The 25081-nt window shown below is 38.2% G+C and overlaps 1 protein-coding gene across 7 annotated transcripts; it reads left to right on the top strand.

The window, feature by feature from the left end:
- Positions 1 to 30: 30 nt before the first annotated feature.
- On the top strand, positions 31 to 25065 carry ppp6r3 (protein phosphatase 6, regulatory subunit 3). Of its 7 annotated transcripts, none has more exons than XM_026174825.1 (26): positions 31 to 211; positions 5746 to 5917; positions 6105 to 6338; positions 7080 to 7266; positions 7415 to 7552; positions 7786 to 7851; positions 8287 to 8399; positions 9139 to 9252; positions 9547 to 9673; positions 9861 to 10013; positions 11128 to 11277; positions 11513 to 11577; positions 11682 to 11797; positions 12295 to 12380; positions 12956 to 13042; positions 13591 to 13688; positions 15685 to 15739; positions 16124 to 16254; positions 17275 to 17390; positions 18018 to 18210; positions 18340 to 18437; positions 18664 to 18859; positions 19830 to 19847; positions 21905 to 22012; positions 22944 to 23018; positions 23157 to 25065. In XM_026174825.1, exons 3-26 carry the CDS (start codon positions 6112 to 6114, stop codon positions 23206 to 23208), a joined length of 2769 nt encoding a protein of 922 aa, XP_026030610.1. In that variant the 5' UTR covers positions 31 to 211; positions 5746 to 5917; positions 6105 to 6111; the 3' UTR covers positions 23209 to 25065. The 7 variants fall into 7 exon arrangements, with proteins under 7 accessions (XP_026030610.1, XP_026030611.1, XP_026030613.1 ...); XM_026174826.1 differs by having other exon boundaries at positions 22947 to 23018; XM_026174828.1 differs by having other exon boundaries at positions 13609 to 13688.
- The last annotated feature ends 16 nt before the right edge of the window (positions 25066 to 25081 follow it).

Below are 25081 nucleotides of genomic sequence, written 5' to 3' on the forward strand. Positions count from 1 at the left end.
GTGGGGGAAGGGGTCGATGAAGTTGACGGAACCGCCATCTTGAAAAGTGCTCTCCGAAGGTCTACATTTTCGCGCCTGTTAGAAACAGTTTTAAACGCTTTATTTTCCTTGCCAAAATTTCATCTTAGCTCTGTCTTAGTATCGCTAAGGTCCGAGGCTAATGTTAAGATAAGCTACATGCTGGAGAGTCGGTGTTTACCCTTGTCTATTGGTAGGTACAACTGCAAGCTCATACACTTGGTGCTGAAGAGACGATTAGCCAGCAGTCTTTAGATAGCCGGCTAACGTTAGCTGGCTAGCAAAGAGCATACTTGGCCATCTTATCACTGCGCTGTCAGGCTGTGGTTTTTTTAAGCTAAGAGGAGGCTAACGTTAACATGACACATTAGTGTTTTAAGGTACCTCGGGATCATATTTTGATTTTATTGTCAAACCTGTCAGCCAGTTAATATTACCCTCATATGTGACATATATTAGGGTAACTGGTTGAGTTCGATAGCACGGGGTTAGCTAACAATAGCTAGTGACGTTCCTTGTACCGGTGTGTTGTCTTTAACGCCTGCACCGTTAGTGGTAGATAGGTTTGGGCCTTAGGATGTAAACGAACTGGTAATGACGTGAATTAAAAAGGCTGCTGTTTTGATTCGTGTTTAGCCGAAATTAAAGCTAACCGTTAACTTTGCCTTCGAAGGTTGGTTAGCTGAAATTAAATACAGCCAATAACGATTGCGTTAAATGACTGCCTTTACACATACTTAAGGAAATTCTTATTATTTTTTTTAAACTGCTCAGTCTGTTGGTTCGGAACAGATAGTCAAGCCCAGATGAACCAGGTGATTCTGGGTGAATACTAAGTATTGCCACCCAGCTAAAATGTGATATCTTATTGCATGTGTATAGTTGTACTACATAGGCCTGAAATGTAGGTAGAGTGGATATTTAGATTGATTTTATTACGGGCTCGTAATGTTTATGTGCCTACGGTATTTTTATTATTTTCGCTCTATGGCGTATGTTCAGCTGTTTTGGGGAGTGATAGTTTTATCAAAATATAGGCGTTTTATAGTGTGAGTGTAGTGCAGTTTTTGTGTCAGTTGCATTGCTGAGTTAACACAAAATTCATAATAGCAGAAATATAATCGGCATCCAGATGTCTAGCCGCACTTGATTTGTCAAAGTAGTTTGGGGAGTCACAGCAGCCGGTATCCTCTATGTTTATTACACGCAGTTGCTACAGTCTCTTGGTAACAAGTCACTGTTCTGAATATAAGTAGGAAGGTGCTTTGTACAGTGGGTGAGCTTGTGATTATAGGTTGTCTGTGGTACAGAACGGGTAATTAGACCTTTTAGGTGGGGAATCAATGAATAGGTCAAATGATGAGAGACTGCTAGTCACAAAGTGTTTAAAGATGCATACAATTTAAATTAGGTCTTTGCTAAGCGATTTATCTGGAGAAGTACTGCTCAAAGTTAGTTTAAAAATTAAAAGAAGGTTTACCTCCTTGAAAGCAAAATAAAAAGAAATGGGAATGGATTAATACCTCTCTACAGTAATGTACCGAACTGGCACACATCTCAAGAGTGTCAACAACAAATTTTCAGAATAGTTGCTAACAAGAAGCTTTAGTTTAATGTAACTTCAAACTTACGTGAATATAGATGAAATCAGAGAAAAGCTAAGATTTTGACAAATTTTCACAGGGATTTAATCAGACATCATAATCATATCATTAAGTCAGGGCTCTATCATTGAAGAAAAGTGGACTGAAAGATGGCTTGAAAATAGAGGGTATTTACATTGGTCTTGATGGGTATTGTTTGTCACTTTTTCATATCTTTATTGCATGTTCATGAAGTTGTTTGACAACAAAAACTGAAAAACGTATACAAATAAGAGCATTTCCTTCAGAGTATTCGTATTATACACATTCTTAACATGGGAAAAACCAGGACATTGCAGCTTAGTTTAATTCCAGCCAATAGCAGCACTTCAGGCATTGTCATTGGCTTTTCATATTGTCTGTCAAAACATGGATTGAATGAGCTGTCACTTTTATAATGACTAGAGCAGGGCGATATGGCCAAAAATATTTATCATGATATATATTTGAAAATTTGCGATAACGATATAACTGACGATATAATTGATGCGAGTCAAAATACAACTCCACAACATTACTAGCGCAAAAAGACAACCTTCCATTTATTTTCACTTAAACAAGAAGCTGGTTTTTATGTACATTAAAGCTTTATAAAAATGTAACAGTGCAAATGCAAATTCCTTGCTGAAAGTTTAACCAAAAGGCATTTCCAGTAGAAATGGGCTGACATATCCTGAGCATAACCATGTATAATATCCACTGAAGTTAAAAAGAGGTGCTTTGCAACATTAAACTGCAGTGTGCAGTACTTATTTTTCGGACCATAAGGTGCACGGGATTATAAGGCACATTAAGCGAAACAAAGCAGTCAGATAAATCAAACTTTATTAAACTCATTCTTTTGCTTCCTCTACTTCTGTACCATTGATTCATTAATGTTGAATTCTCTGGCAGCTGCTCTATTCCCATGTTGTTGCAGTATATTAATGACTAACCTCGTATTGTGGATGGATTATCTCAGTTGTTCTCCTGACTGAAGTTTGGTCCGTTTACAGCATCCTGCCATGCGATTGCATTTGTCTCTAACCATGAGGAACCTTCACGTTAACTTTTATAAGTGGAAAAGTGTTAGTGTTCGTCCTCCAGCTTCACTGTTTATGTTATGCTAACATAGCTGTGTCGCTAGCGATCACGTAGCACATCATTATATACCAGCTAGCCCAACTTCAGTAACCCTACAAATGTCACTGCTGTTTAGTTTCCTGTCTTCATTTATGTTTGAAGTGATAGCAGAGCTGTACGTTTGATTTTTTTCAGAAATCTCTCAGTCAGAACATGCTATATCATGCTTAGGTAACTAGCGAGCTAACTTCCGCTAGCTTCCTGCTAACTTCTAACTCTGTTAAATGTAATAAATTTTGTTTTCATGGATGCCTGGAAGTTAAACTTCATAGTTACACCTGGTAAAGCAGCAATGCTGATCGTTTTATTAAAGATGAAAGAATTTAGACAGTTTTTAACTCTCAGTGATGCTGCAGTGTTCGTTTGACCTGAACGATACGGAGTTTAGGACCCAGATTACTCCCAGATTTAAGAGCATCTTAGTCCGACAAATACGACAATAACGACGGCCGCTTGCATCTTTTGCATCTGACGGACAAACACCAAACCAGTTCCACATCACTGAAGTTGCACCATTTTTACAAACCAATTCTGGTTCATCTGTTTCACTCAACAATCGGCCATGTGCGTATGAAAACAAAGGCTCTGCACATGCACGTTTTACTCATATTCTATTGCGGTATTTCATTTTCCTATCGTTGCCTAACATTATACCGGTATTACCGTGAACGGTATAATATGGCCCAGCCCTAATAATGACCATGTTTTATATTGCTATTAAAAAGTTTTTTGCACGATAATTAATTGGTTTTATTGCCTAGTTCTAATTATGAGGCACAGATGAAGTAGTAGAATCATGTTAGCCTAGATGCAAGTCTTCATACCCAGTTGGTGATGAGAAAGAGACTGGGGAGTTTATTTATTTTTATATAAAATGAACGGTTAAAATAGTAATAATTGAGAATTTGTGCCTTTTTGTTCTTTAACTAGAGAAAGGTCGCTCTTTGTATGTGTGAGATTTCTAAATGCATGTAAGTTATTGTAGATTTCTTATTATTGGTGTTTAATGCCAGCTGGTTAGCCTCAGCTGGTAGTCATCTTGGGCCTTAGGTGGGCTACTGATACATCATTGACATTGTCTCTTTGACTCACTTGACCACTGTTTAATTTAAAAAAAAAAAAAAAACCTATTCCAAACATGTAAAGAAAATCTGTGTAGCAGCAGTAAAATGTCTCCAAAATGCTGGTTCTTTCCTGTTGGCATTCTCCACGTTATGATAGCTCTCTGTAGCAACCAGTGTGTAGTAAACACAGAACAATGTAAAATGGATCAGGAGGTTGTCACCACTATCCTGTCCAGGTTTTTAAGTCAGGATGAGATGGATATCTGATCCAAATGTTGGGTGGGGGCATTCTTAAAGCCTTTAAGTTATGTAAGCACTTCTAAATGCTGCTGACTATAAGGCTAAGTTCACACTGGAGGTCTTAATGCTCAATTCTGATTTTTTTTTTTTTTTTTTGGTCCGGTTGTTCACTGGATGGCCAGGAAGCGTTCACAATGTCTTTTTGATTGTCTTCTCCGGCGCTGATAATTGGCGTCTGTCTTGTGTCAGTGACATAAAAGACTGATTTAATGCGACTAGGGCTGCCACGATTAGTCGACTAGTCACGATTACATCGACTATCAAAATCGTCGTCGACTGGTTTAATAGTCGACGCGTCGTTTGAAGCTTTGTAAGATCCCAAAAGACGCAGGAATAAGTAGCAGGATTTAAGAGTGTAATAACGGACTGAAACAGAAGATGGCAGCACTGCATGTACAAGGATGCCAGCTGCCGTTAAACCCCGAAGAAGAAGAAGCTGTGTCCCAGAATTCATAGCGCGGCCCAGCTCAGTTTCCAACAATGGCGGCAGCTAGTTAGTTTTAATATTACTCTTATTATTCTTTCTGGGTCACAAAATAAACGTTTAACATATTTTCAGGCGAGAATGTAGCTGTGTAAACCTCAAATATCTGCTCAGTTTATCAAGACGCCAAATATTTTCAAAAGCGCTCCGACGTTTTCTGAGACGTCTGTTACCCACTAGCTCTATAGCTAGCCGGGGGCTAGGCTCGCTAGAGCCGTGAGAACACCGGACTCCCGGCAAATCGTTTTCAAACCCACCGCCGTCTTTCGCTACTCAGGTTAAACATGATATATAAGTCACTTAGATAACTTAAAAATGTTATTGTTTGGCTTTCTTTCAGTGTTTTATTTGTTCCTGAGTAAATCGGTTTGGCTGAGATTAAAGTTTTTACACAGCTGAATAAACGTCAAGCAGACAGCTGATTATCAGAAGTGTGAGATGCTCGAGAATATACTCCGGTGTCCTGTTATATTTTAGATAGCAAGGAGTTTATTAAACTTCACCGAAACAATCTGCAAATTTAATAAACTATCATCTTGTCTTTATTGTTAGTTAGCACAGACCTTACACACTTAAAGCTGTAAGCAAATGATAGTTATATAAGAGCAGATGCTGCTGGTGCAATAAGCTGTACGTTTTACGTTCAATGGATGATGATCTGATTAGTCGACTAATCGCAAAATTAATTGGTGACTAGTCGACTATCAGAATAATCGTTTGTGGCAGCCCTAAATACGACGTGACCCAGGTCGGATTTGAAAAAATTGGATTTGTGCTGTTCAAACTGTTATACCATGATCGGATATGCGTCGCATGGGGTCAAAAAAAGTCGGATTTGATGGCTTTCCCCCGCAGCACGCCGTGTAATAAATACTCACAAAGAAAACTGTGGCTGTTTCAACTTATGTAACACTGGACTCCAGGTACACGACGCCAGCTGAAAACACTTCACTCAAGTCGAGTTGCCCGAGATTCACAGAATTTACAGAAAATGTAAAATTTTTGTGATATATATCTGTGTCGGGACGATAAGTGTCTTATATCGGGATATGAGACTTTGGTCATATCGCACAGCCCTAATATATGCCCATCTGCTTTTGTCTTTCTCCCACAGGTGTGTTCGTGTTGAACTGCTGTATGTGCGCTTTTTGTGAGTGTGTCCATTACCACTATCTGCCTGCTTGCCCATCCGTCTGGTCAGCCTGGAATGGGCCACAACTCCCAAAGACTAGAACAAACCTCTTTTTAACCTGAGCTTTGCTGTGAGGACTCCAACATACTCACAGGTGAGCTGAAATAAGAACTGTTACTCGATTATTGAGTGATCCCTTAGTAAATCATTGCCCCTTAGATGAATCTCGATTGATAATGTTTCATTTTTGTGCTCATTTTAATGACTCACTTTTGCCCACAATCTGTTTTAACATATTTGTGTCCTTTTTTCATATATATGTATGTATGTATGTATTAAAGAACCAACATGTTTTGGAAATTTGACCTCCACACCACATCCCACATTGACACACTGCTGGAGAAGGAGGATGTGACGCTTACAGAGGTAATGGATGAGGATGATGTCCTGCAGGAGTGCAAGGCCCAGAATCACAAACTTGTGGACTTCCTGCTGAGACCACAGTGTATGGAGGACCTGGTTACCTTTATCACACAGGAACCCAGTACTGATGTTGAGGAAAAGGTTAAATACAAGTAAGGAAATGGTTATTAATTTCACAGTTTGACGAAGATGTATGTTGACATCAGGAACATTTAACCTACAGGATGTAGTTTTTCTGTAAACTTATCTGTGGTGCTAAATCAAAGTTGCGTAACTCCAGTGTCTAGCAAACTGCTGACATGTCCACAAAAGTTGAAATGTTAGCAAGTTTGTTCACAAGGCCGGAAGAAATTGGTCAAACTGAGATTTGGGAGCTTTTCCCCAAACTTCTGATTATGTGGGAAAATCCAGTTGGGAAAGCTTCACATCCAGTAGTCTGCTTTAAAATCACTCATTGCTTTAAATACTATGGTATTACTTGGACATATGGCTCCCACTTGAGCTATATGAATTCACAGGAGAATTATCTACACTTGTTTTGATCTGTTGTTCAAATTGTTTTTTGAAATATGGAAATCTGAAGAAAAAAGTTTGATTCTGTCTGGTGTACCAGTATAACTGAGGTTTGTAGAAAATTCCTGTTACACTACTTACAGAACCGATGGTGGCAGTGCTGCTGTAATTTAGTGTTTTCTCAAAATAAACTGGTGAAATGAAGCAACTAAACTTAAACTCTTGATCTCTGGTTGGATATAACTTTGAGAAGAACTCATACCTCTAGAATTTCCTGCATTTAAATATTTATCTGCTTTGTAATGAGCAGTGCTGTAACTATTGGAAAAACTCTAAAAGGGCCTTTTTTTTTTTCTTTCTTTTTTTTTTAAACCCCTCAGGTATCCCAACATATCATGTGAGCTGCTTACATCAGATGTGAGCCAGATCAATGACAGACTAGGAGAAGATGAAAAACTGCTGATGAAATTGTACAGTTTCCTCCAAAATGAGCCGCCCCTCAACCCCCTCCTGGCCAGCTTCTTCTCCAAAGTTCTTTCTATTCTTATAGGACGCAAGCCTGAACAGGTAGGATTTTTATTTATTAATTTATTTCTTTTCACCAATGATGCCAACATGTAAAAATACTGAGAGGATAAAATGCTTTGCTACTTATAGGTGTAACAAAGTCTGTTTAAATCGGTATGACAAAACCTTGTCTTGTTTTTATTTAAAGATAGTTGATTTTTTGAGGAAGCAGGAAGACTTTGTAGACTTGATGATAAAACACATCGGGACCTCTGCGATCATGGACTTGCTGCTCAGGATGCTCACCTGCATCGAACCACAGCAGCTACGACAAGATGTTCTCAATGTGGGTAACAACAAAATGGTTCCCTCCTTTGCTAAAAATGATATCCTCTCAGGCAGTTTACACTAGAATATTACAGTCCACATTAAATTATATTGCCATCTGGTATAGTTTATTAACCGTTCTCAGTTGATGTTAAGGAATGAAGTGGACAGCAAAGGGTGAAACGTTGTGAAGCCTTTTTATTTAATAATGAAATTTTATGATTTCCTGACAAAGTTCTTTGTTTCTATTAGTGGCTGAATGAGGAGAAAGTGATTCAGAGACTGGTGGAGATGATACAACCTTCTCAAGATGAAGATGTGAGTTTCTTACATATTTTGCCCTGTACTTCCGGTATTCACCAGGGTATTCGTCAGGAAGTATACTGGTACTTATTTAATCATTGAAGACATTCAGATGTAATATTTACCAATATTAAACAATACTATATAAAGTGCAGAAAGTCACCTGGAGGGGTGCTGGGCTCTGTACCTATGTGCCCTCGGTGAGAGGCGGTGTTGGGGTGGGGGTTTCTCCCGATGGGAATTTCTTCCCTGCACTTTCAGTCATTCTATTTGACTGTGGGATGAGAGCCTCATTGGAGAGTTGGCTCACTGATCGAGGGCTGCAACAAATAGCCTCCTGGTCAGCTAGCAGGAGGGAAATACAAGACTGGAGGGCTTTTTTTTTTTTTTTTTTTTTTTTTTTAAGCTGGTTAGCAGTGTTTTATTTATTTTTTTTCTTCTTGAAAACAGAGACACTCCAATGCATCACAGTCACTCTGTGAGATCATTAGACTGAGCAGAGACCAGATGTTCCAGGTGCAGGGCTCTTCAGAACCTGATCCACTTCTGTCCACACTTGAAAAGTATGTATTTGCTTCTTTACGAGAACTTGTCAGTATTGTACAGAATAAAACTATCTATGAGTACGTCGTTGGTTCAGTTTGTTTGTTTGTCTTCCTGTTTGTTAGCAGTCTGGTTTCCGAAATCTCATTTTCAGTTGTGTTACGATGATACCAAAAACAGCTCGAGCTGATTTAATTTTGGTGAAATTGGGTCAGGGTCACACCAAATGTGAAAATATCAGTGAAAACTTTATATGAGCCAGTAATTTTTATGGATACTTCACAACAATATCCTAGTCCTTGGGGGACATGAGTACCTGGGTTGGCTAAGTATTAGACCTTGATCTTCATTGTTAGTGCCCAAGGTCAAAGTTGATGCTGTAAAAAAACAAAACAAAAAAACCCCATATCATATGAAAGGGCATGCAGAGAGCTGTACAACACACTTTATTTTTTTCAGTACAACACCCTATGGCATTGCAGTGACCCAATAAGAGGGAATGTATTGTAATAAAAGTGTCATTTAGTATAGCCCTTGTCCTTTTGGGGAGTTACGCTCTGAGTGCTCTTGTTTTACTGTGACGTAACCTTTGAACTCAGATATAAGATAATTGGTGTGAATTTTGATAACGATCAACCAGATCAAACTTTAAATCATTCTCTTGTGTCTATCTTTGTTTTTGTTCGATTTCATTGTCATTTTCTGCCATGCAAAAAACCTGCTTTCCCTCATTTAAGTGTCTGTTATCTTCCTCTTCAGGCAGGAGACAGTAGAGCAGCTGCTCTCTAATATCTTCGACAAGGAAAAGAACGAGTCTGCAATTGTCAGCGTTATCCAGATCCTGCTCACATTGTTTGAGACGAGGAGACCAGCGTATGTCTTGTCCTTTCATCTGCCAGTTGATATTTTTAATTTGACATGGGTGGAGATTTTAAAATAAATCAATTTTTAAACAATTTTTAAGCAACACAATACCGCTTGAAATGGGGAGCTAAATACCGCAAACATTCTTTCTGTCTTTATTGCAGTATACAAAGTTTACTTCTCCTATTTGGATCCTTAAATCATATAGTCCCAGTCTGAATCATGGTCCAAACTGTACTGGCAAGGCAACATTGTTTTGTTTTCTTTTTTGCACTAGTTCATGTGACTGGACATGTGTTGTAGGTTTGAGGGTCATATGGAGTGCCCCCCAGGGATGTCTCATCCATCATTCTCAGTGAACCACAGCATCCTCGAGGCTGTGAGACCCAGACTCAAAGATTTTCACCAGCTGCTACTCGAACCTCCAAAGGTAAAGACTATTTACAGCTGTGACTATTGCTCTGTTTGCAGATTTGCAGATTGTAGGTTGAAGATAGGTGGACTATGTTATATTTTTCAGGCCAAGTCTGCAAATATTGATTGATTGATAATACTTTATTTATCCCAAGGAAAATGACATTTGTAGTTAAGATAAACACTTTGCTTCCCACCATCAGAAGAATATGATGAAGACAACATGGGGGGTTCTGGACCCTCCAGTGGGCAACACCAGGCTCAATGTGGTCAGACTGGTCGCCAGTCTGTTGCAGAGCAACACACACAGCATCAATACAGAACTAATTAACCTCAACACACTTGGAGTTATACTAGTAAGTACTATCTTCTTTTTAGGGTGTGTGGTGTGGGGGCGGAGACTACAATAAATGCAATGAATTTCGATCTTAGACAAGTTCAAAAGTTTTCTGAAAATTTTTTGGGGCATAAATTTTCCATAGAAGTCCAGTTCAGAGTTTTTGGTCTAAATCTGAAAATCCTAACTTGCACAATTAACAGAAAGTTTTATCCCTACACTTCAAACTTCCACACCATTCAAGTCAATGTCCAATCCCAGTAAATTGTTGCATCCCGATGTTATGCAGCCATCTGCCACCAGATGGAGCATTGTTGGCAAACTGGAAGAGGTGGCTGATAAGAGAGTGGTCTGGACTTCCCCGCTGCCCAACCCCAGATAAGCAGAAGAAAATGGATGATTTAACTTTTTGTTGTTTTGGATTTTATTTTTTAGCAATGTGGCTGGCCTGAATTTTCAAACGGCCTGCATCATTCATAATGCACGACACACAACACATCGCTTTTCAGTATTTCGTGGTTTTTTTGTTTTTTTTTTTTTTTTTTTAATAAAAAAAAATACTTAGCTTAAATCTGGCCATCCAGTTATCACTTGTCATGTATAGTGGCAATGCACAGGGAGCCTACATGTCCACCATGATCCGGATATAAGATCTCTGCCTGTGAGGAGACATGACAGATTTTTTCCTTCATAGTTTGTGTCAGCTATGTCAGCAAAAAAAACCTGAAAAACCTTTGGTTGTGGTTCCCCCTAGTTTTATTCTGTCCGTCGGTTTACTAATGCGACCCGTGGCTCAGGGGGTTGGGAAGCGCATCTGTAACCGGAAGGTCGCCGGTTCGATCCCCGGGCTCTCTGTCCTGGTCATTGTGTCCCTGGGCAAGACACTTTACCCTACTGCCTACTGGTGTTGGTCAGAGGGGCCAATGGCGCGATATGGCAGCCTCGCTGCTGTCAGTCTGCCCCAGTCTGCAGCTGTAGCTACAACCGTAGCTTGCCTCCACCAGTGTGTGTGAATGCGAGAGTGAATGAATAGTGGCATTGTAAAGCACTTGGGGTGCCTTGAAAAGCGCTATATAAATCCAATCCATTATTAATGCGTCTCCTTTTGTACTTGTTTTTGTTTTACTCAACAGGATATGTATTTCAAATACATCTGGAACAACTTCCTCCACATTCAGGTGGAAATCTGTACAGCCATGATACTGGCTATGCCTCCTGCCCCCATAGACATCCAACCAGACACAGAGGCAGAACACGTGAAGGAAAGCATCCTCATCAAACATGTAAGATTGAAATACTAGAAGGGGAAAACCACACTTTTTTAGTGTGTGTGTGTGTGTGTGTGTGTGTGTGTGTGTGTGTGTGTGTGTGTGTATAAATACACATATGTATATGTGTCCATAACCTGTTTATACAGGCCTATACGAGCAACAGACTTGGAAGTTAACTATACGTCACGTGAGCTGTCTGTCAGATATTTCTTTGGTGTATTTAGTATCTTGTGTTTTTCTCCACCAGCTGTTTCAAAAGTGCCAATTTATACAGAGAATCATTGATGCCTGGAGCTCCAATGAGAAAGAACAGTAAGTATTCTTGTTTGCACTAAAAGCATAATACTTGTGTTTTATTGGTCATGGCGCTAGCACCCTATTAAATATGCTAATACTACTATTGAACCTTGTTTTAGGGCAGAAGGTGGGCGGCGACGAGGCTACATGGGTCACCTGACCAGAATAGCCAACTCTATAGTTCATAACTGCGACAAAGGCCCTAATGGGCCGCAAATACAACAGCTCATCTCTGGTGAGGAATTACATTTCTTTGAGTGCTCATCTAGCACCATCATGTGTTGTTACTTTCCTGTAAAGTGTAGGTTTATCATCGATAGGTCTCATACTGACCAGGAACACATCATCATCAGCACACTAACGTTTCTAAACCCTAGCTCATATTCCCCTTCGTTACACTCGTATTTTAGGAAGGACAAAAAGCACTTCCATGTGAGGGGAAAGAGAAGAGCTGGCTTTAAAACACAAGAAACTGTGGAATAGAATTTGGAGCATGAATGTTTTGTTTATTATCTGGGTTTTATAATTATTGGACACTAAAATCATAACTGAAAATAAAGTGAGAGATGTGCTTACCCATAATTTGAGAATAACATTGTTATTCTACTTTGTTGTAAAGGGGCTCAGGGGGTAGCACTGTCTTCTGCCAGTAGTTTTGATAGCTGTGCTCTTTATGTTGATGTAGTGTGTGTGTGTGTGTCTGTGTCTATATAAATTTCATGTCTGTGACAGAGCTCCCTGCAGAGGATCGAGAAAAATGGGAATCTTTTATTTCTGGACAGCTGGCTGACACAAACAAAAGAAACACTGTTGACTTGGTGAGTAACAACACGAACATGAAAAATAGTAAAGCTTTCAGATTTGTTTTCATGCTGAACCATTTAACAGCTAAAGTGTTTTGGCATAGCATTAAAATGTTTTTAATGTAAATTTTAATTGAAAATAAACTGCTAGGACAAATGAGGAAAAGATGAGCCAATGATTCAGTTTAAAATATACTGTCCAGCAAGACATTGAGAGTCAGTAAGTTATTATGAAGTTGAACTTTAATGTCAGCCAGACTGATTTCCCTGGGAACAAAGCATGAACTAAGCATCACCTGTATATAGCACTTAAGTAAATTCTATCCAATGTTTATCCTCCAGTCAAAGGTGAGGTCAGATGTTGGGGTCTGTTGACAACCTGCTGTGACAGTTTCAGTATTTCATGACGCACTGTAGCACAGGAACCATGAGATGATAAAATGGTGAAATAATTATATTTTTAATAAAAGTGTACTTCTAATTTTAATGTAAGCAGAAATTATAGTTTAATGATTATGTTATTTAATTTTGGCACTCTTTGCACTCCATAAGCAGGAGATCATTTTGTATTAAATGTCATGTTTTCTCAGGTAAATACACACCACATCCATTCTTCCAGTGATGATGAGGTGGACTTTAAAGAGAGTGGTTTTCACCAAGACTCGTCTCTTCAACAAGTAAGATTTAAACACAGATGCAAATGGATGAAGGCACACAAAGCAGACCCATGGGCACATAAACCCAGCTCATGTAGAGGTAGCCTTTCTGCCTAGGGGGCCAAATCAAAACCTTCTATATATTAAAAGTTATTGTCAAAAGTGTTTTTGATGATTGGGGGGAGACCCTAGGAAATTTAAATGTGCAGTACATACATGTCAACTTCTTTTTAAATTTTGTCCACTTCATGCTTCACAAGAGAAATTGAAGTCCTCCAAAGTGCATCAGGTTACTTTGTTTGTTTTGGGTTTTTTTTTCTTCTTCCCCCTTGACTTGGCCAGCTGTTGATTTCAGTGGGTACTCTGTGTCCATGGGTCCTGCACAATAACTCTATCATCAGTGTAGCAGTAGAAAATTCAAAAATGAATGTACTTTAAACATCTATCCTAATGTATGTTATGTGTGTGTGAATATAGTATGTGTATACATGTTCTTTGTACTGCAAGTAATGACATTTTTGGTGTAGAGCCAAGAGTATATCATTATCGTTGGTCCTGGGTTTTGCCAGGCCTTTTCTGATTATCAGATGCAACAAATGACGTCCAATTTTATTGAGCAGTTTGGCTTCAATGACGAAGAGTTTGCTGATCAGGACGATGTTGTGGAGTGAGTACTTTTCCTACATTTGCTATTTAAGTATTACCATGTAACACAAAAGGTACAGCACACTACACTACAAGCTGGTGGGTCATTTTTTTCACTGTTAATTCATTCAGTTATAGAATATTTGCATATGACTTTTAAAATAAAGGTCTTCAATTTAATTTCTTAATTTTGAGTCATTCATTGGCTTGTGAAGGATTTCCATTCTAGCCCTAAACTCAATTTAAAAAGCATAAAGCTTTTTTTTCTGAGTAATTTAGATTTTCATTTTTATATAGAAAGAAATGTCATCACCAGCGACACCATTTTATGCTTTATCATTAGCCTGGTACAATGATCACGTCAAAGGCAAAAATTGGCTCAAAGAAGAAATCATATCCACCTTTTTCTGCTGTCGTGGGCCGCCTCTTTTCTGTCTTTCTTAGGGTGAGCTGGAATGGGCATGCTTGTGGTTTTGCCTTTTATGTCACTTGTTTTTCAAAATGCCTGGGAGTGGATCAGTGAAGTACAGCTTTCTTACATAATCTTAGGCTTCTGGTGACCTTAAGTTATTCTTGTAACTTTTAGTTACAAGAATAACTTTTCTTTTTACTTTCTTTTCTTCCGCTTTAATTTAAAAAAAAAAAATGGCATCAGTAAAGCGCTTAGGAAGAAAAGATCTGCTCTGAGTAGGTAGCTATATGAACACCTGTCGAAAAGCATGCTTGTTAGAAACATAAGACTCATACATGGGGGATGCATAAATACAATGGACCCATAGCATTGACCAACCTACCTCAGTGATTGAATGTTTCCCAGAAAGGCTGAAAATGCACATTGACCACAGACATGACCTCTACAAATTCTGTTAAGCATAATATTATTTAATGTTAGTGTAATGAAAATTTGGCGAGATCTCTTTTAGAAAATAAAGCTGTTATTCACTGAGGTCTTTAACTGATGTACCTGATAATGCTTCTGCTCTAGCTAATCTAAAGTGTCTAAAGTGGTGTGCCTCCTGTGCCATCATGATGCCTGGAACATATCTGATGTAGCCTAAAAAAAGAGAGGACTTGACTTTCCTGTAGAGATGTACACAGCATAAAACCTCTGCTTCTTTGCTGTAAAAGAACAGTGCATTGTATACAGGGCAGATGTTGGCAAGTTATTATAAGTGGTCACACAGGTGAAAAACATAGATAATTCCTTCATTATTAGTTGTTTCAATAGTGTATATCCAACTGCAATATGCATGATGAGTTTTATATTTATTGTATTTTCATCTTTGTTAGAACTAGGCTAACAATAAAAAAAAAAACAACAAAAAAAAAAAACATGCTTGGGCAAAAAGTGATTGCTTAGTGGACGGTAAATTTTCAGCAAAATCTTATGTGACTACATCAGAATATCAAAGTAGAGACTTTTCTTAGCTTGGTCAGTTTAAAACATGGAACGGGGACATAAAGAATCAGGTGGTGATTAAAAGTTGTTTATTTTGTACTGGCTGCTTGAAATATTAAACAAACTTTTGCTGTGTCCTAGAATTTGTCTGTGTGGGGTCATTTGGAGACGAGTTAAAGGAAAAACAAGTGTCTTGATAAGGTGTTGTGCCAGCAGTGTGACTTGGCATTGTTTGTCCAAGTCTATGAAATTCTACACAGTGGTTAAGCAGCACAAATGATATTCCCTCGTTTTGATGACGCCAAAAGTTCAGCTGGCTTTTGAATCTGGCAACTAAAGGTCATGGTGTTTGAGTCACATCAGTCATACTTATTAAAGCCATTCTTTCCCTATGGATGGGAGCATTAACATCTCGGCAACAACTTGCATCATTGGGAGTGCTTCATCACTGGTTTAAAAAAAAGATCACTCTACAACTAAAATGTCTCCCACAGCAACGGCCAAAAGATTCCCCCATTGTAGGAGGGAATCTGGGGTTTTTCCTTTAATTTGTTGCTTGTCTGTATGTGGATGCCTAACAAATCTAACTCAATAAAACTCTCTCTCTTTAACCTTGCAGTATTCCCTTTGATAGAATATCAGACATCAATTTTTCACTGAATACAAATGAAAGTGTAAGTACTTTGATTATTAATCTAAAATTCATAATGTTGAGAGTAAAACTCTTCTGGAATTAGTTAAAATATTTTTAAAGGCATGATGTGCATATCCTGATGTTGATATTAATTTGGAAGCAGATGACAAGAAAGTGAGAAAATAAAACTGCTGTAGAATACAAACCTTGAAGTAATTTTTTTTTGTACTTCAAACAAGCCTCTAGGTATTCTTCAGGAAAAGAAATGACAGCATAATGCTGTGAAAGATGCCTGAGGCCTGCTTTCTAAGTGAATGCTTCACAGCCTAGGGTTTTGTTCTGTAAGACTTTACTTTGTATGTGCATGTGCTTTAAGCACAACCGATGACACTCTAATTTTGACATGTGTGTAAATTTTCTCCAGGCAAATATCGCTTTGTTTGAGGCACGCTGTAAGGAGAAAATCCAGCAGTTTGAAGATGCTGGTTCAGATGAAGACGATATCTGGGATGAAAAAGATGTCACCTTTGCACCAGAGGCACAGAGACGCCCCAGGTGAGTCAGACACACATGCACCAAGAAACTGAACTTATTTTTTTTTTTTGCAACTGAACTGAATTGAGTTACTGAATTAACCTTAATGGCCTCATTATACTATCTTTCCACTTGTTTTTAAATTATTTGTTACTTAATGTTTTCATTAAGGGGGCGGGGTTGCCTTCATTTGATAGCATTAAACAGGACTATCAAGTCAAACATGGGCATAGTTGTAGTGCTGTGAGAGCAAGCTGGTACGGATGTGAACCATGTGCCACCAGATTTTGAACAACTAAAACATTCAAGTGGTAGGAATGATATAGCAGGTTTTCTCATGAATTCATATGGACACTGTATTTGATCTTATAGTGATTCATTTTTATTAACATCAACGTCAGAAGCTATTTGTAAAACTTTTTAGTCTTGTTTAAGGATAATTTGTTGTGTTTAGAGTTTTTTGCTTTTTGTGTGATTGCTTTAGAAAAGTGGTAGTTGTATCACCATTGCTGTAGTCATCAAAAAACCTTTGTATTATCAGCTTGTTAGTTCAGTATTTTTAATACAATGGTAATAATAATCGTTATAATATTTAAAATCAACATAATATGAATAATGTCATCAGTACTTGGATAAGAAACATCTCTAGGTTTGTCAGTGTTAGTTGTAAATCACACACAAATTCATTCACAATGGAAAGATGAGGGAAATGAGAAAGGTGAAGGTCGTATGGCTCTGAATACATATTTTAGTGGTCAACAAGGCCAGCATTACATACTTATTATGCAAAAATACAAAAAAATGTGTTTATGTGAACTGTAAGTTCCATATCGGAGCATATATACAGATAAATTGTTTTACAAAACGCCACCAGAGCAGCCTGTTTATTTAAGCTGTATCAATAAAATCCTGATATCAATTCCTGCTGAATTGTATATTCTGTTATTTATTTAGTTATTTATCTATTTATTTTTAATCTCACTCACAGTATAAAGAGGACAGCTCAGATCTTTATTCTAATACTTGATCTGTCCATCACAGGAGTTCAGGCAGCACAGACAGCGAGGAGAGCACAGACTCGGAGGAGGAGGACGTGAAGAGGGATCAGTTTGAAGCTTCCAACCCCAGCAACGATGACAGAATGGAAGTTGACACAGGTTAGTGGTTTTGAGACAACCACATGTAAGACTAAAGTACACAGTGGTAGCCTAATGACAAATTGTCACAAGCGTTTTTATTTATTTTATGTTTTGCCTCAACTTGATTTTAGGATCAAGATTAAACTAAGATTAATTTAAAGTTATAGAGTGTAAAATCTCACTGCTGGTCAGTAGATTGCTGTCAGCTGAGTTTTAACCCCTCCCAGTTCGACTGAATAATCAAATCAACTCCTTTAGATCAACCCCGAAGAATCAGTAACAGTTGCTTTCATTTTCTCCACAATGGCCGCTTCCAACTGGCATGTTTTTAGTATGTATTTTTTCACATACTAAAGCATATTTAAATAATATCAACAATAAATTGCGCAATAAGCAATAAATTATGTTGTTTTTTTTATTTATATAAAAAAACAAACAAACACTGAGCCAGTAAAAAAAAAAAAATGGCAGTATTTTACTTTTTTTTTTAAATTTTATTTTTTAAAACCCCTCACTATGTAGGCATTGCATTGTGTAATCACGAATAATTAATCATGGTAATTAATTGGAGTTATTTTCAGTTTATGCGTGAATTAAAACGTATATATTTGGGGTTGTTTTTGTTGTTTTTGTTTGTTTGTTTAGGCCCAGTGTGGACGGCAAATTTTGATGATATCCCTATGGACACGGGTACATCCACAGCTTCAAACTCCAACCCCAGCAACCCAGCTCCATCCTCTCCCTCCACCTCCCCTGATACAGCATGGAGCTCCTCTCCTGCAGCTAACTCAAACTCAGAAACTGGCTGGGCTGATTTCTCCAACTTCACTCCTGTCAAGTAAGATGTCCTGACTTACCGTGGGTCTGTTTTTCTGTCTGCAGTGTTGCAGTTTCTGGAATAAATAATTTGTGTTTAAGATAGCCGTGAAACTTGAAAGTGCTTTATAAATTTATATTTATTTTTCAGCCCCAAAGACCCCCTGAGATGCAACTCTCCTGTTGCTATGGAAACCAGTATAGAAACAATTGACCCTTTAGGGGTTAACGCACCCATGCAGTCTGAAGGTGAGATATGCACAAATGCATGTCCTTGAGTATTCTTGTCATCTGACAAGGGAAGTATCCAGAATTTCCTGAACTTGATGATGTTTCTTATATTTCTTATATCTTTCTTATATTAGGGGTGAATGTAACCCATGTTGAGGTAGCTGTTGATGCTAAATCAGTCTAATTGACGTTGATTGATTGATTAGACCTGACACCTAATGTCACATTTCTTAACATCCCTCAGACTGTGATGGCTGGTTGGGCACGAGTGTGGCTTCTCCAGCTGCCTCTGCACCTAGTGATTGTGGGAGCTCTAAGGCAGAGGAGGAAGCATCTAGCTCTGAGCACCGCAGCATCACAGAAACGGTCATCAATGGCTCCATGAAAGAAACAGTCAGTCTCACTGTTGATGCCAAGACTGAGACCGCCGTTTTCAAGAGGTTCGAGAATCACTTGCACACAAAAGAATTACGCTTCAGACTTATGGTGATGAGAGTGGTGCCAGTGCCAGTTGGAATTCTGTGATTATAGGCATGGGTTGGCTGGTTTTAACTGGTGTGTCTTATGGGATGCGGGGCTGGCTCATTGTAGCTTCATGCCAGAAGAAAAACTCTTAAGCTACTGAGGTAGTCCTACTTTGTGAATAACTCATCTTAACTAGGCTGTAGTCAGTGTAAATTCTTAAAAATTGTTATCACTTTAAGAATTTACTTATTTATGAATACAATCCCAGTTTAGTTATCTGTGCCTCAATGAGGATTAGAGGCTGATCTGATAAATGATTCCTACTTGACCTGGTCCATTGCACTGCCATAAAGAAAGGGGCCTATAAACTGATTCAGTTTTTAACACTGACTATTCTTTCTTCCGCTGTCTAGACTGTAGTGACTGTAGCTAACATAAGTTCTTTACACTATTGGTGTTTTGAGACTTTAGATACAACCACTATAGATCCTGTGACATTTAATTTGTGTGCCCTGTCATGGGTTAGTGTAATGTGACATGATAATGTGGACAGCAGAAAATAGGATTTTGGGGGGATTGGGGTTGATATTTGAACACTAGTTTGTTTGTGTTTTACTCCTTGATAGCCATTTGATGTTCAAAAATCCAAAGTAACTGAGGTCTTGCCTTACACAAACTGGGGATACCAAGTTTTGAATGCCACTTTTCTGTCCTACAAGCTTAAAAAGTGCCTCATAAAAAGTCCCTTTCATGGTGAAATCCTTGTTTCCTGAACAGTCAGGTTTTAAAGTTGGTTGTCCTCTGTCCTTCCGTCCCTTTGTTGATGCTGCATCATATTGTCTGTCTGCCTGAGTTGATAACAGCAGTGTAATGAACTGAGCGACACTTACAATCTGAGCTTCCCCTCTCTCTCTTGCTGTGCGTTGTGGGTGTGGTCTTCTTCAGAGTGTTGAAATCTTATCGGTATGTACAGCCAATCAGAGATCAGCCTGCAGCCGTGATGTAGTCTTGTTGTCACGTCAACCACCAACTTTTCTTTCGGAATTTTGATCTTCTTTGGTTTCAACTCCTTGTTTGTTTATTTCATTATCTCCATTCTGCATGTGTTTTTATCAAAGGTGTGTTTTTCTTCTTTTCTTTCTTTTCTTTTTTTTTTAGTGCAGTTTTTTTTTTTTCCTTTTTAATTTTGCCTTGATCTTATTCAGATTACTTTTATTCTAACACTGCAACACAATCTCATTCTTGGCTGAAATGTTCCAGATGAAATTGGCCCAAAGTAGAAACCAGTTCTCTGAAGTGGCCTCAGTTGGATTTTTATTGGTTACATACAGCTTTCTAAATATATTTCTCCATATGCTTGTTTCATTGGTGTGCTTTTCCCATAGCTGCCTTATTTTTTTGGCTTTAGCAAATAGACAGTGTGTCCATCCTGCGATTGTGACTTATTAGAGAGAAAAACAATACTACTTTTGCAAAATACAAAAGCAAAATGTGGTGATTGTATTCTGACTGAAAAACTACTTTAATACAGAATAAAAACATGTACACGTCACAGCTCACTCTTCACATAATAAAACAAAATTTGATATTGGCTGTAATACAACTAGGGCTGTTCGATATAACGATGTATATCGGATGACAATATAAAAACGTCTATCGTTTCATTTTACGCTATCGTTTGTTTCGTGGTGTCGTAAAATAAACTGTTTACAGCAATATTTTTTCATCATTTTGATGATCACTGTAGTGGCTATCTTAATTTCTTAAAGTTCTCTCTTTCTCTTATATTTAATATAACCACACTACGGACGGACAAGTGCCTGTCTTTATGTGTTGTTGTTGTTGTTGTTGTTAGCAACAACAACGACGGTAAAACCATCGAGTGGCTCCGCTGTCCACTTGTTTGATCCTGTTGAGACTTTTCAAAATAAACTGAATCACGTGAAAGGGTATGCAGAAAGTTTACGGATGAGAAGCAAAAAAGAGCCGTCAGGTGCTAAAAAATAAACCTTCGACTCAAACTTTGAAAGAAAACGATGGCCGTTACAACTTATGTCTAAAAATGTATAGTTTCATGCATCGGTTAAAACACTGGACTCCAGGTAAAGGACGCCCAGCTGGAAACACTTCACGCAAGTTGAGTTGCTCGAGATTCCAGAATTTACATAAAATGTTACATTTTTGTGATTTATACCATTGTCAGGACGATAAATGTATTATATCGGTATATGAGATTTTGGTCATATTGCACAGCCCTAAATACAACCATTCTAAATATAACAATAACTGAGGTAGATTCAAATAGAAAGATTTGTGCTTTAATGTGTTGCTAATTGAATCAGATTTCAAAACAACATGTATTTGTTTTTCTGTACTATAAATTCCAGAAAGTAACGTTTTCTCTTTTTTGGTACTTGACTAAAATTACATTTACACAAGCATGACTATATGAGTTTGAATGTTTTTGTGAAATTGTAAAATTCTGTTTTTAAAACATGTAACTGACTGCAGATTTTTAACAGGAGACCATAAACATTTGTTTTCTAATTTTACACATTCTGGGTACCCGTTATATAGCACCTTTTTAAATGTTTGAATAGATTTGGATGTTTGTGAGTGTTTTTAGTTTGATTGAGGCCTCATCAAGATGATTGGTGGTTCTCTGAGACAAAGCAAGACTGACGGCTGGTACAAACAATTTTGGTCTAATCAGTCTCTAGGCCTGTTTACTGTTTGCTTGCTAGCAACAAAGTAAAGACTATCATAGCTAAACAATCCAATCTGTTGACTTTCTCCATTTGCTGTACATTTTGATGCTTTTCCTACATAGACATCAGAGGTGTTCCATTTCGACATGACCATCCTTTGTTTTACTGTTCTTTCTGTCAGTCAGTTCAGCATGCTTCACTGTTGACATCTCACTGTTGTAATGGTTGGTGTGGTTCTGTGGAAAAAGTGACTAATTAGAAGGGATTCATACCAATGTATTAATGCATATGCTGTGTACTTGTGTGTTCCAGTGAGGAAGAGAAGATTGCTTCTTCAGAGAAGTACTCAGTAGTGGAGTATGTGGAGTCAGAGAGAGCAGGCATCAACAGCTCAGCCACAGCCTGCTGTCCTAAAACTGGGTCAGATATAGCACACACAGTCTCACAGTCACTACTTAAGTTTGTTTTTGTCTTATAAAAAGCCAGAGTCGGCACGTGCTCTGCAGTGTTCAGCGGTCGTCCGTCACACATTTGTCCCTGAAATGTGCAGGACTTTGCAGTATTCATTGCTACTATCAGATGTGCTTGCAGAATCTGATAGTCAGATTATGTTTCTTCATAACTTCAAGTGCATTAATAGTAATGAATCATCACATTCATCATTTCTGTTATATCGCCATCCAGATGCATCTAGCAGCTATGTCAGTGCCCCACGTTTCTCTGAGCTGTGAATAATTGCAGGCCTTTCCATTTTGGTTAAATATGAGCCTGGAAAATAAAAGATGTGATTTAAAAATTAGTAAATTGCTTTTGATTAAAAAATAGTTAGCCTAACAACAAAGTAAACAACTTCTTTCCTTCCCTTTTCAATTGGATTAGACCTTTTCCAGAAAGCAGGTCATTTAAAGTCTATGAATAGTTCCAGATTACCTTCAAAGTCTGCTTTACATCAGCTCAGTGAATGAGGTATTAAAACTGCATGGCAGACAGCTCCTTTGGGCTCTATGCCAACAGTTAGAGATAGTTGGGGTTTGGGGGAGAAATCCTGACTGAGTGATCTCCTCGTGTAACTAAACCTCTTAAGTCGAGTTGAGCATCGCACCCAGAAAATAAGTTCAGTATAACTCCTGGCCAATCAGAGCTTGGTCAGTTGCTCTATTGACTGGAATTTATTTATTTTTAAGAAATTATAGGTGTAGGAATTGATAAATGACAAGACAAAACTGTTTTGCTGCAAGATACAAATTATCTTGAGCTGATTTCCATTACAGCCTTTTCTAAACCGTTTCACATGTTCTGGTATTGTAAACTGAATATATTGTGTTTCTCTCCTTATTCATGTCCTGGCAAGTAGTGAGAAATGTCGGCCCATTGTGGAGCTACCCAATGGTCCTCTGGAAGAAATGTCCCCCACAGAGGAGGCCAAGTAAGTCTGACTGCCTTTGTGATTCAAGTTTGAATTTCATTAGAATATAATCAGTCTCTTCATAGTCTTCATTTATGGAGTGATATTTCCTTCTGTCTTCAAAAGGTTCCGTATCTATATCTCATTCCTCTTTTCTAGGCTCGACAGAAGTTCTGTGTCCTCTGAGCCAGCTGTAAACGGGCCAGCATGAGAGTCACTTAATGCCTGCCAATGGCCAGCCTGTTCTGCCATGCAGGGCCTTTCTCCTGGTCAGCCAGCAGAGGCTGCTGCTCACAGCTGTTCCAACCACATGCCCCATCAGGACCAGCAATACTCCCATCGTCTCATCACTGAAAGACAAATGGGCAGACAGGTGTACAGACACAAGATGGACTAAGAAGTAAAATGAGAGACACTCAAATGGATACGGAATAATTTTTTTTCTGCATTTGTTTATATACTATTGTACTTAGGAGGTGATGTGTGACTGATATCCTGACTCCCAAAATTAAATAGTAATGTTGCGATGGTTAAGGAAATGATTGTATGAATAAAATATTTTATAAAAGGAAAATGTATACAGAAGCATAAGTTGAATTACCACAGAGAGGAATAGCTGATTCATGATCAACCAATCACCATGTTGTTGTTATTGGCTGCATAACAGGCTGACACTTCAAGTTAGAGCTATATTTAAAATTTCTCCCCCACCGTTGATCTGTCTCTGAGCAGAGCTGCTCTGACCAATTGAAACAGTTTTATTTTTGTTGCAGCTAATTGCAAATGATTTTTCTCTTGTGATCTTCTGCATTGAATAACATTTGAGCTGTTTTGGTATGTTTCTTTCTAATTTATTATGGAGTTGAGATTGTAGTAACAAAAAGGGGAAAAAAATGACCATAGAGATATACCAACACTGTCTCTTTCTTACTGGCTGCTTTCATGCTAACTAGGTTCTTACCTCGCAGCTGGAAGGCTAAAGAGGAGATGTTTGTCACCACAACCTAAACTAGGAGCTATAAATGCATTAAGAATATGTTCGTTTTTTGTTTTTATCGCAAGTGCTCTTCAGATAACTGGTTTTCAGTTTGCTGGGTCTCCCTTTAGATTGCATTATATTTTTTAAAAATGTCGTTCCAAGTTGAATATTCATCTCCAATGTGCAGAACTGTCAATTCAGCCTGCTACTATAGTAAAATTGAAAGGCATTTAATTGCCAAACTATACACAGAAGTAGAGGATAAATTTATTTAATAATAAATAAATACATTTTGCCAAAACACACAGCTGCCACATGGGGTAGGCCCAAACAGCTACACAATCTACAGTCTGTAACTCTGTCAGCTGTGGAGGGCGAGCAGATGGAGCTACTGTGTGTAGTCCCACCATCTCGGCATTAGAAAGATATTGACTGGCAAGGCTTGGCTCTGGAGGTTTCCTCTATAGGTAAGAAAGTGTTGGTTTTCAAAATATGATTTTTTTTTTTTTTAAGTCAATATCTGTACTGTTCAGCTCAAGCGCACATACTCTATAAAAAGGTTTGAGTTTGTGATTTCCCATTGAATGCAATACATAATTTCTAATGTGTGCTAGGGACAGCACTTTTCATGCCTCATACATCATGTGGAAGCTGTGTGTTTTCTGCGTTACCTTTTGCAAGATTGCCTTGTGTCCACCCTCATGGGCTTACATGTGACAATCAGGTGAAATTGTTTCAGCCAATGACTGTGTGCCAGCAGGTGACACTGTTTAGACCGTACAGTGGGTGAGGTGGAGGTACTGCTGTAGAAAGTTTGGGCAAAAAAGTTTAATGGTGACTTCAAATGATGTACTCTGTCAGCCAGTCTAATCAATGAAAGCAAACATTCCTGCTAGATTACTTTGTAATATGAATGGTGACATTTTACTTTTTACCTGCAAGTTTTTAAGATAAAATGATAAGGATTACTTTTACAGTTATCACATCAGACGCTCTGTAGTGTTTTAGCGTCTGGTATGTGTTCATGTGTAAGTTATTCCTGCAGAGCAGGAGGTCCAGCTTGAGTAAAGCACCCAAGTTTGAAACAGTTTTATTTCTATTTTCA

This window comes from Astatotilapia calliptera, chromosome 7 (genome assembly GCF_900246225.1).
Source record: "Astatotilapia calliptera chromosome 7, fAstCal1.2, whole genome shotgun sequence".
Classification (NCBI taxonomy): Eukaryota; Metazoa; Chordata; class Actinopteri; order Cichliformes; family Cichlidae; genus Astatotilapia; species Astatotilapia calliptera.